Source organism: Oncorhynchus masou, chromosome 16, assembly GCF_036934945.1.
Source record: "Oncorhynchus masou masou isolate Uvic2021 chromosome 16, UVic_Omas_1.1, whole genome shotgun sequence".
Taxonomy (NCBI): domain Eukaryota; kingdom Metazoa; phylum Chordata; class Actinopteri; order Salmoniformes; family Salmonidae; genus Oncorhynchus; species Oncorhynchus masou.
Window position 1 is genome coordinate 23,144,901 of NC_088227.1, and position 12,516 is coordinate 23,157,416.

Here is a 12,516-nt window from a genome sequence, read left to right on the forward strand (position 1 = left end):
CTCTCCTGACAATGATGATTAGCCCCCCCATCATCTTCATTATCTCCATCTGTTTTCCATCTGTCTATTTCCTCCTCTCCCTCTTGACAGGAAGAAGCATCCCTCTTCATCACAGAATACCTCTGGGGGTAGTTGCCATGGTCACAAGGTCAGGTCAACAAGGAAGCACCTGTGTTTTATGTTTCCGTTGCGTAATATGTTACGTCACATAACCACACACACCACCTTATATCTACAAGAGCTTGATTGACCCCATGTAGATATAAGGTCAATGATCCAGACATAGCATTGTGGCATACCGGCATAGCACCATCATCATTAATGTGTCTACCCCTTCTACCCTTTCTAGTATCCTGCACAGTGGTCTATGAAATACAGTGCGACAAACACAGGGGCCGATCAAGCTGGCAGGTTAGATAATAAGTAATTACTATGTCATTAATGAATAATTTACACAGTTATGTAATGTAATAGTGTATGTGGCCCAGACATGCATGGAGGAGCTGCTGATGCCCATAGCAGAAAGAGGTAAATCTGTATCTGGAGTATTGGAGTTAAGACACCTAATAGACAGTAGAAGACACTGAGTTGTATCCCGTTACATTAAGCTGATGTCAATATACATGAATACTGAAAATGTACAGATTTCCAATCCACTGTATTGATTGTGTGGAATTCTATTATATTCCCTAGGGAGGGAGAGGAGAAAGAGGGGGATGAGGAGGAAGAGGAGCGGAAATATCTACAGTTCTTGGAAGATGTGACCAATGATATTTTACGCTATGGGTTCTACTCTGACAGGTGAAAGGTTACATTCATGTTTTCCATTACATTTCCATGATTGTAAGGCGGGAGGGCCGAAAGCTTTGGAGTCCCCTCGGAGAGCGGGCCTCCCAGATGGAAAACAGTATGTTCAGGTCATATAACATATTTTTATTTTATTTTATGACAGGACATAAGTTTTGAAACTCAAATTTCTTCCTCAACCTCATAATAATAATAATAATAATTTGTTCAGCTTCTATAGCTCTTTTCATTACAGAAAGAATCTCAAAACCTCTTGAAAAGAAAAATAAACAAGCATTAAAAGAATAATAATAAAAAAATATAGATCAAATCAAATTGGATTGGTCACATACACGTGTTTAGTAGATGTTATTGTGGGTGTAGTGAAATGCTTGTGCTTGTGCAATAATATCTAACAATTTCAAACAATATCAAACAATTTCACAACAATACACACAATACACACAACTCTAAAGTAAAGGAATGGAACTAAGAATATATAAATATTTGGACGAGCAATGTCGGAGCGGCATAGATGAAAATACAGTAGAATAGAATATAATACAGTATATACATATGAGATGACAAATGCAAAATATGTAAACATTATTAATGTTCCATTGTTAAAGTGGCCAGTAATTTCAAGTCTATGTATATAGGGCAGCAGCCTCTAATGTGTTACTGTTGACTATTTAACAGTCTGGTGAACTTGAGATAGAAGCTGTTTTTCAGTCTATAGGTCCCAGCTTTGATGCACCTCTACTGACCTCGTCTTCTGGATGATAGCGGGGTGAAGAAGTAGTGGCTCGGGTAGTTGTTGTACTTTAAGATATTTTTGGCCTTCCTGTGACATTGGGTGCTGTAGGTGTCCTGGAGGGCAGTTAGTTTTCCCCCAGTGATGCGTTGAGCAGACTGCACCACCCTTTGGAGAACCCTGCAGTTGCGGGCGGTTCAGTTGCCGTACCAGGCGGTGATGCTCTCAATTGTGCATCAGTAAAAGTGTGTGAGGGTTTTAGGTGCCAAGCCAAATTTTCTTCAGCCTCCTGAGTTAGAAGAGGCGCTGTTGCGCATTCTTCACCACACTGTCTGTGTGGGTGGACCATTTCAGTTTGTCAGTGATGTGTACGCTGAGGAAATTGAAGCTTACAGTACTCGTCAAAAGTTTGGACACGCCTACTCATTCAAGGGCTTTTCTTAATTTGTAGAATTTTCTACATTGTAGAATAATAGTGAAGACATCAAAACTATGACATACACATAAAGAATCATATAGTAACCAAAAAGTGTTCAACAAATCAAATATATTTCAGATTCTTCACAGTAGCCACCCTTTGCAATAATGATAGCTTTGCACACTCTTGGCATTCTCTCAACCAGCTTCACCTGTAATGATTTTCCAACAGTCTTGAAGGAGTTCCCAAATATTCTTTAGTAGTGTTTTTTTTTGCAGCAATTCGACCATGAAGGCCTGATTCATGCAGTCTCCTCTGAACAGCTGATGTTGAGATGTGTCTGTTACTTGGACTCTGTGAAGCATTTATCTGGGTTGCAATTTTTGAGGCTGGTAACTAATGAACTTATCCTCTGCAGCAGAGGTAACTCTGGGTCTTCCTTTGCCGTGATGGGTTTTCCAGATTGACTGACCTTCACGTCTTAAATGAATGACGGACTGTTGTTTCTCTTTGCTTATTTGAGCTGTTCTTGCCCTAATATGGACTTGGTCTTTTACCAAACAGGGTTATCTTCTGTATACCACCCCTGCCTTGTCACATCACAACTGATTGGCTCAAACGCATTAAGAAGGAAAGAAAATCCACAAATTAACTGTTAATTGAAATGCATTCCAAGTGACACCCTCATGAAGCTGGTTGAGAGAATGCCAAGAGTGTGAAAGTTGTCATCAAGGCAAAGGGTGGCTACTTTGAAGAATCTGAAATAGAAAATATGTTTTGATTTGTTTAACACTTTTTTGGTTACTACATGATTCCGTATGTGTTATTTCATAGTTTTGATGTCTTCTCTATTATTCTACAATGTAGAAAATAGTAAAAATGAAGACAAACTCTTGAAGTTGTAGGTGTGTCCAAACTTTTGACTGATACTGTATATACAGTGTCTTCAAAAAGTTCAGACCCCACTTATTCCACATATTTCTCATTAATCTACACATCAATACCTTTTACTGATAAAGCAAAAAGAGGTTTTTAGAATTTTTTGCAAATGTAATAAAAAAAAAACGGAAATATAACACATTTACATAAGTATTCAGACCCTTTAGTCAGTACTTTGTTGAAGCACCTTTGGCAGCGATTACAACATAGCATCATACCCAAGAAGACTCTACAAGCAGCTTGGCACACCTGTATTTGGGGAGTTTCTCCCAATCGTCTTTGCAGATCCTCTCAAACTCTATCAGGTTGCTGCACAGCTATTTTCAGGTCTTTCCAGAGATATTTTATCTGGTTCAAGTCCGGGCTCTGGCTGGGCCACTCAAGGACGTTCAGAGACTTGTCCCGAAGGCACTCCTGCATTGTCTTGGCTGTATGTTTAGGGTCGTTGTCCTGTTGGAAAGTGAACCTTCACTCCAGTCTGAGGTCCTGAGCACTCTGGAGCAAGTTTTCATCAAGGATCTCTCTATACTTTGCTCCATTCATCTTTGCCTCAATCCTGAATAGTCTCCCAGTCCCTGCTGCTGAAAAACATCACCACAGCATGATGCTGCCACCACCATGCTTCACCGTAGGGATGGTGATAGGCTTCCGCCAGACATGACGCTTTGCATTCAGGCTAAAAGAGTTCGATCTTGGTTTTATCAGACCAGAGAATCTTGTTTCTCATGGTCTGAGAGTCTTTATGTGCCTTTTGGCAAACTTCAAGTGGGCTGTCATGTGCCTTTTAATGAGGAGTGTCTTCTGTCTGGCCACTCTACCATAAAGGCCTGATTGGTAGAGTGCTGCAGAGATGGTTATCCTTCGGGAAGTTTCTCCCATCTCCACAGAGGAACTCTGGAGCTCTGTCAGAGTGACCATTGGGTTCTTGATCACCTCCCTGACCAAGGTCCTTCTCCCCCGATTGCTCAGTTTGGCCAGGCAGCCAGCTCTAGGAAGAGCCTTGGTGGTTTCAAACGTCTTCCATTTCAGAAGGATCGAGGCCACTGTGTTCTTGAGGACCTTCAATGCTGCAGAAATGTTTTGTGCCTCGACACAATCCTGTCACGCAGCTCCACGGACAATTCCTTGGACCTCATGGCTTGGTTTTTACTCTGACATGCACTGTGAAATGTGAGACCTTATAAATACAGGTGTGTGCCTTTCCAAATAATGTCTAAATCAATTGAATTGACCACAGGTGAACTCCAATCAAGTTGTAGAAACAACTCAAGGATGATCAATGGAACAGGATGCACTTGAGCTCAGTTTTGGGTCTCATAGCAAAGGTCTGGATACCTGTGTAAATATGTTTTTTCCATTTTTATTTTTAATACATTTTCTAAAGTTAAAAATATATTTTTTTGCTTTGACATTGTAGGGTTTTGTGTGTAGATTTCTGGGGATTTTTAAAAAATGTAATCCATTTCAGAATAAGGCTGTAACGTAACAAAATGTTGAAAAGGTCAATGGGTCTGAATACTTTCCGAAGGTACTTTATATAGCTACATAACAGAGAGTAGGTCTGGACTATTTTTCAAGCCTCCAACAGATGGGGCGACAGTTGAGAGGGATCCACATAGCTGGAGCAGAGGAAGGGGTTTGTCAACAGGGGGGGTTTAGCAGTTCCTCTGCTGGCATGCAGGCAGCACAGTTCACTCTTCATTCAAGGCGTCCCACCAGTGCCACGCAGTCCCCGCTGTCACCCTGAGGGGGGCCCCGTGAAAATACGCTATGCTACTGCTCAGACTTTTTACTTATTGAAGTGTTACATTTGAATTGAATTTGAGATTGTGTTGTAAATTCCAAAGTAGGCCACTGAGCATGACTGTCAAATAGGTAACTATAAGTGTCAAAATTGGTGCTCTCTCTTTTCCCAAAAGTGTTCTGGAGTCCGTCTTCAGCTGGCAGATGACATGGAGACACGACCTGAGTCAGGTTAGTGCAAAGACTCACACACACACACACACAGAGCTTGACTGGGACTGAAATAGGTTCCCGGTACTCATTTTGGGTGCTGGTACTGTTTATATTTAGGTGCAGGAGCTCAACAATACTTATGAGCTTATATTCTATAAGACGAACAGAAGCTCAAACAGTAGAACATTTTAGGTGCCAGTACTCAGCTCCGGTGAGCTCCTGCCTAAGCACTGCACGCACACACACACACACACACACACACACGCACGCACGCACGCACACACGCACGCACGCACGCACATACGCACACACACACACAACTCTATCAAACACCTGTCTTACAAACTCCTCATATCTTTGCTGTGTAATTTAGTGCTTACTCTCATTTGTTTACTCTCATTTTGTATGCCAGTGCGGTATCAAAATCTGTTTCAGACTAGGTTAACTTGAGATACATACAGTACCAGTCAAAAGTTTGGACACACCTACTCATTCAAGGGTTTTTATTTGTTTTTACGATTTGCCAAATTGTAGAATAATAGTGAAGACAACAAAAATATGAAATAATACATATGGAATCATGTAATAATCAAAAATGTTTTCAATGAATCAAAATGTAATTATTACTTCAGATTCATCAAAGTAGCCACCCTTTGCCTTGATGACAGCTTTGCACACTCTTGGCATTCTCTCAACCAGCTTCGTTAGGTAGCCACTTGGAATGCATTTCAAATAAGAGGTGTTCCTTGTTAAAGGTTAATTTGTGGAATTTCTTTCCTTCTTTATGCGTTTTAGCCAATCAGTTGTGTTTTGATAAGGTATACAGAAGGTAGCCCTATTTGGTAAAAGACCAAGTCCATATTATGGCAAGAACAGCTCAAATAAGCAAAGAGAAACGACAGTCCATCAATACTTTAAGACATGAAGGTCAGTCAATCTGGAACATTTCAAGAACTTTAAAAGTTTCTTCAAGTGCTGTCGCAAAAACCATCAAGTGCTATGATGAAACTGGCTCTCATGAGGACTACCACAGGAAAGGAAGACCCAGAGTTACCTCTGCTGCAGAGGATGAGATCATTAGAGTTACCAGCCTCAGAAGATGCAGCCCAAATAAATGCTTCACAGAGTTCAAGTAACAGACACATCTCAACATCAACTGTTCAGAGGAGACTGTGTGAATCAGGCCTTCATGGTCTAATTGCTGCAAAGAAACCACCACTAAAGGATACTAATAATAAGAAGAGACTTGCTTGGGCCAAGAAACACAAGCAATGGACATTGGAACAGTGTAAATCTGTCCCAGCTGTGTCTTTGTGAGGCTCCTGTGTGATTCCTATGCATGTGTGGTTCCTACTGTGAAGCATGGAGGAAGAGGTGTGGGGGTGCTTTGCTGATGACAAGGTGGATGATTTATTTAGAATTCAAGGCACACTTAACCAGCATGGCTACCACAGCATTCTGCAGCAACATGCCATTCCATCTGGTTTGCACTTAGTGGGGCTATCATTGTTTTTCAACAGGACAATGACCCAACACACATCCAGGCTCTGTAAGGGCTATTTGACCAAGAAGGAGAGTGATGGAGTGCTGCATCAGATTACCTGGCCTCCACAATCACCCAACCTCAACCCAATTGAGATAGTTTGGGATGAGTTAGACTGCAAAGTGAAGGAATAGCAGCCAACAAGTGCTCAGCACATGTGGGAACTCCTTCAAGACTGTTGGAAAAGCATTCCAGGTGAAGCTGATTGAGAGAATGCCAAGAGCGTGCAAAGCTGTCATCAAGGCTACTTTGAATAATCTAAAATATGTTTTGATTTGTTTAACACTTTTTTGGTTAATGCATGATTCCATATGTTATTTTATAATTTTGATGTCTTCACTATTATTCTACAATGTAGAAAATAGTAGAAATAAAAAAAAATCCTTGAATGAGTTGGTATGTTCAAACTTTTGACTGGTACTGTATGTGGAATTTAATATATCTACCAAACATTTCACATTAATGTTGTGCATGCTTATCTGAGGTTAAGAGTCAGAGCCTAACATGGTAGTATATGCAGACTTTACTTATTGTTTTACCAGCGTGTGTGTGTGTGTGTGTGTGTGTGTGTGTGTGTGTGTGTGTGTGTGTGTGTGTGTGTGTGTGTGTGTGTGTGTGTGTGTGTGTGTGTGTGTGTGTGTGTGTGTGTGTGTGTGTGTGTGTGTGTGTGTGTGTGTGTGTGTGTGTGTGTGTGTGTGCTTTGTGAGTTAGATTACATGTGTTGTGAGCCGTCTGAGCAGAACAGTTGGTTTGGCTCCACAGGAGTCCCTCAGGAACAGTGAAACATCTGCACTATCTGCCACTGTTTCAAATCAATAATTATCCCTGTCTTCAGTGTGAAACACACAGAGAGCAGGGAGTAAATAAAATAAAACCAAACAAAACTAAAACTGGAGAATTGATTTGGAGTCCCTCAGGCTAGTTTGAAACAGATGGAAGTGTGTATGCGTGCCTGCGTGTTGTGCGTACTCACACAGACAGGGTTAATTAGCGAGCAGGCAGAGATCCTATCTTTTTTTTTAACAGGGACAGTTTCTTCACTGTGTCACTGTCGTCCCATGCTGTGCCACACTTGCCAGGGCACTTGTCTCGTCTTCGATGCTCATACTGTTTACATTTCTCTGCGTGACAGAGCCAAGTCAGCATCAACACACACACACACACACACACACACAATGTTCTGTGTGATCATATGACAGCAACTACTACCCTGTTTAGGCCTGTACCTTGTTGTTGACTCATTCTTTATTCATTATTTTATTGTTAGTTGAGCCCACTGACTAGAAATCTCTTCTGCGTGGGATACCTGTTCTAAGTTGGCAAACAGTGAGCTACAAGGCCTTTTTAGCCCTGAAGGAGAGAAAGAAAGCCACTTGACCCTAACATGTTTGTGATAAAGATTGAGCTAACGCGCTAGGCTCTGTGTTTGCCCATTCTTCCAGTTAGAAATTAGATGTCTAGATAGACCTATTTGTAGTCAGAAAGCGAGATACTTGTTTGACAATGCGCTAGTTGGCCTTATTCTTTGAGCCAGAGTGTAAGAGATACGCGGCCCTGTTTGGTCGTATTACACGTGTCAGTAGTATATTACTGGACTGCATCACTTTCTTCTATTTTGCCTTGCCTGTCACCCCTCTCAGTGTTCTGTGTGATAAACAGTCCACTGTAACACTTGGCCCAGCTTGGCCCCATGTTTTGTGACAGAGAGTGAGTTACTTGGTCCTAGTTGGCTCCTGTTGCTTGTCAGTACACTCAAAAAGAAAAGGTGCTATTTAGAACCTAAAAAGTTATTTAGCTGTCCCCATAGGAGAACCCTTTGAAGAACCCTTTTGGTTCCAGGTAGAACCCTGGAACTTTGGAACACTTTTTCTAAGAGTGTAGTAAAGAACTCACCCCATTTGCCCTGTGTTAGTCTCTCTCTCTCTCCCCCACTCCCTCTCTCTCTCACCATTGCTCTTTGTCCCTCTCTTTGTCTCTCTCTTGCTGACGACCATGTCTTATCTCTCCTCCGTAATCATACAGAGAAGACAAGGGAAGACAGTCGGTCCCAGAGAAAGATAAATGAATGACCCTGTATGGATAATAAATCAAATCCAGTGGAAAGCCGGGAGAAAAACATGTGCAACACTTACGTCAGTGGTAGAGAGAGAAAACGGCAATGCTGTGTTCATAAAACATTTATTCAGCACTTCTGTCTGGTGGATGGGAGCTATAGCATTTATCCCTATATACACAGCCTTACTGTACCCCTAATCCTATTTACCCAAATGTACAATTCTTGTTTCCCTGAATGTTTATGATATAGGCCCATATACTTTGTGGCTGTGGAATCTAGTGGACACCGTTTATCATCCTCACAAGGACTTGAAAATCACGCACCAGTTTAAGCACCATCTTTGCCCAATCCTGATTTGTCCAAATAATCAAAGCCGAAAACCCCCCAAACAGGAACTATTTCTGCTCGTAATCACATAATTCTACATGGCTCCGAGAATCTGTCCACAAGAGATTATTGTAAGATGGGGAGGTGTGTTCACTTTAAGAAGGAGAGGTGTGTTTATTTGTGCTGCCTGTGCCAGTCTCATGGGATTTGTGTTTTTATGAGTTGTATTTGTTTTTCCATACGGTGCACTATTACATTCTTTAATGATTTATGCGAGCAAACCTCCCACAGTTTTATCCTACATTATTACCCTGGATTTTGTATTGAGCTGTTAACCAACCAAACCAACAACATCAAATGTTATAGGTTGTTCATCAACATGTTGTCTTCAAATAGCCATAGTCTTCCTGCAGAAAATGAATAACTATTTTACCGACAATTCAGTACTTGAGGCTTTACTGGTCCTGGGGAAACATATTACTGATCATTGGTCCCCGTCTTAGAAATCCTGCCCAGTGAAATCCTTCCCAGCCTTAGAAATCCTGCCCAGTGAACCTGTGGTTCAGGGTCTTTTAGGGGTCAGAGTGTGTGTCTGTGTGTGTGTGCGTGTGTCCGTGTGGGTCACAGTGTCCCTGAGGTGCCGTTGACCTGAGGGTGTGTATGAGTACAGGATCATTGACTAGGACAGAAATAGCAGCCAACCGATTCAATCAGCAGCCTTGATCTAATTTTAGTGCACAGTCTTAACTCTGTGTGAGTGTGTTTGTTGAGGTTGGGGGTAGGGAGTAAAGGTGTGTGTAAAAACTCCTTGTACTTCACATACAAAACCAATGTTTCCAAAGTCAGTCTGTCATTTTCTATGATAACAGAACATCCAGTTTATCGTACATCCCCTGTGCGACCACATCAGAGTGAAAACAGCAGGTTTAAAAAGGACATCCAAACTAATTCAACTGAACAACTAAGTCACAAAATCAATTACTCAGCCCTCAATTAGAAGCATAGCTTTAAAGTCATGGCCATCATGATTGGTCACACCACTGACATCCCTAAATACCTTTTCTTTGAATGGGGTGTTTTAGCCGTTAGGGAAGGGAGGAAAAGTCTCCAAACTTTTTTAATAAAACAGAAAAACTGAAATGAAATTGACCCGAAATGCTTCCATGCCACCAGTAGAACAGGTTTAAATTTATTCAAATTCACTCATTTGAAATCCATTTTATCACAGGGAAAAGGGGAGAGAAAAAAGTTTTCAATTTGTCAAGATGTTGCCAACAGAAACTCTATCCATTATTTATTGCATTTTTTTTACCTTCCTAGAATTGCTTCTTATTGGCATATTTCTCCTTTTTACAACCTCCATGGGGGCTTCCCACTTGGGACAGACGTCAAATCAATGTCTATTCCTATTCTATTATTCATTTAATATTGTTACGTTACAGCCTTATTCTAAAATGGATCGTTTTTAAATTGTTTTTCCGCCCCTCAGTATTCTACACACAATACCCCATAATGACAAAGCAGAAACAGGTTTTTAGACATTTTTGCAAAAAAAACATTTTTTTAATAAAAATTAAATATTACATTTACATAAGTATTCAGACCCTTTACTCAGTACTTTGTTGACGCACCTTTGGCTGCAATTAGAGCATAGACTCATATTGGGTATGATGCTACAAGCTTGGCACACCTGTATTTGGGGAGTTTCTCCCATTCTTCTTTGCAGATCCTCTCAAGCTCTGTCAGGGTGATGGGGAGCGTTGCTGCAGAGCTATTTTCAGGTCTCTCCAGAGATGTTCATGTCCGGGCTCTGTCTGGGTCACCTAAAGACATTCAGAGACTTGTCCTGAAGCCACTCCTGTGTTGTCTTGTCTGTGTGCTTAGGGTCGTTGTCCTGTTGGAAGGTGACCCTTCGCCCCAGTCTGAGGTCCTGAGCACTCTGGAGCAGGTTTTCATCAAGGATCACTCTGTACTTTGCTCCGTTTATCTTTGCCTCGATCCTGACTAGTCTCCCAGTCCCTGCCGCTGAAAAACATCCCCACAGCATGATGCTGCCACCACCATGCTTCACCGTAGGAATGGTGCCAAGTTTCCTTCAGACGTGATGCTTGGCATTCAGACCAAAGAGTTCAATCTTGGGTTCAGCAGAAACAGAGAATCCTGTTTCTCATAGTCTGACAGTCTTTAGTTGCCTTTTGGCATACTCCAAGTGGGCTGTCATGTGCCTTTTACTGAGGAGTGGCTTCCGTTTTGGCACTCTACAATAAAGTCCTGATTTTTGGAGTGCTGCAGAGATGTTTGTCCTTCTGGAAGGTTCTCCCATCTCCACAGAGGAACTCTAGACCTCTGTCAGAGCTCTAGGAAGAGACTTGGTGGTTCCAACCACCACTTGGTGGTTCTTCCATTTAAGAATGATGGAGGCCACTGTGTTCTTGGGGACCTTCAATGCTGCAGAAATGTTTTGGTACCCTTCCCCAGATCTGTACATCGACACAGTACTGTCTTGGCGCTCTATGGACAATTCCTTTGACCTCGTGGCTTAGTTTTTGCTCTGCCATGCACTGTCAACTGTGGGACCTTATATAGACATGTGTGTGCCTTTCCAAATCATGTCCAATCAATTTAATTTACCACAGGTGGCCTCCAAGGATGATCAATAGAAAAAGGATGCACCTGAGCTCAATTTCGAGTCTCATATCAAAGGGTCTGAATAGTTATGTCAATAAGGTATTTCCGATTTTTTTTTAAATACATTTGCTAAAATTTCTAATACCTGTTTTCGCCTTGTCATTATAGGATATTGTGTGTAGATTACTGAGGATTTATTCTTTTTTAAATACATTTTAGGCCAGCATCCTGGAGTCGTTTCTTCAATGTTGAGACTGGTAGTTTGCAGGTACTATTTAATGAAGCTGCCAGTTGAGGACTTCTGAGGCATCTGTTTCTCAAACTAGACACTCTAATGTACTTGTCCTCTTGCTTAGTTGTGCACCGGGGCCTCCCACTCCTCTTTCTATTCTGGTTAGTGCCAGTTTGCGCTGTTTGTGAAGGGAGTAGTACACAGCATTGTCACGTTCTGACCATCGTTCTTGTGTGTTTTCCTTGTTTTAGTGTTGGTCAGGACGTGAGCTGGGTGGGCATTCTATGTTGTGTGTCTGGTTTGTCTATTTCTATGTTTGGCCTGATATGGTTCTCAATCAGAGGCAGGTGTTAGTCATTGTCTCTGATTGGGAACCATATTTAGGTAGCCTGTTTTGTGTTGGGTTTTGTGGGTGATTGTTCCTGTCTTTGTGTTTGTGGCACCAGATAGGACTGTTTCGGTTTTTCACGTTTCTTGTTTTGTAGATTGTTGTATTTTCATCTTTATTAAAGATGTACAAAAATAACCACGCTGCATTTTGGTCCGCCTCTCTTTCACCAGAAGAAAACCGTTACAAGCATTGTATGAGATCTTCAGTTTCTTGGCAATTTTTCGCATGGAATAACCTTCATTTCTCAGAAAAATAATAGACTGATGAGTTTCAAAAGAAAGTTCTTTGTTTCTGGGCATTTGGAGCCTGTAATCGAACCCACAAATGCTGATGCTCCAGATACTCAACTAGTCTAAAGAAGGCCAGTTGTATTGCTTCTTTAATCAGAACAACAGTTTTCAGCTTGGCCAACATATTTGCAAAAGGGTTTTCTAATTATCAGTTAGCCTTTTAAAATGATAAACTTGGATTAGCTAACACAATGTG

General features: G+C 41.4%; 1 protein-coding gene across 1 annotated transcript in view; it reads left to right on the forward strand.

Moving 5' to 3' along the window:
- LOC135557213 (spermatogenesis-associated protein 7-like) overlaps window positions 1-12,516 on the forward strand; it is a 64,692-nt gene that overhangs the window by 33,436 nt on the left and 18,740 nt on the right. The window contains exons 7-10 of the mRNA XM_064990416.1: window positions 91-148; window positions 350-411; window positions 694-801; window positions 4,817-4,871. Of these exons, the coding sequence (XP_064846488.1) occupies window positions 91-148; window positions 350-411; window positions 694-801; window positions 4,817-4,871 (283 nt within the window). The remainder of the gene's footprint in view (window positions 1-90; window positions 149-349; window positions 412-693; window positions 802-4,816; window positions 4,872-12,516) is intronic.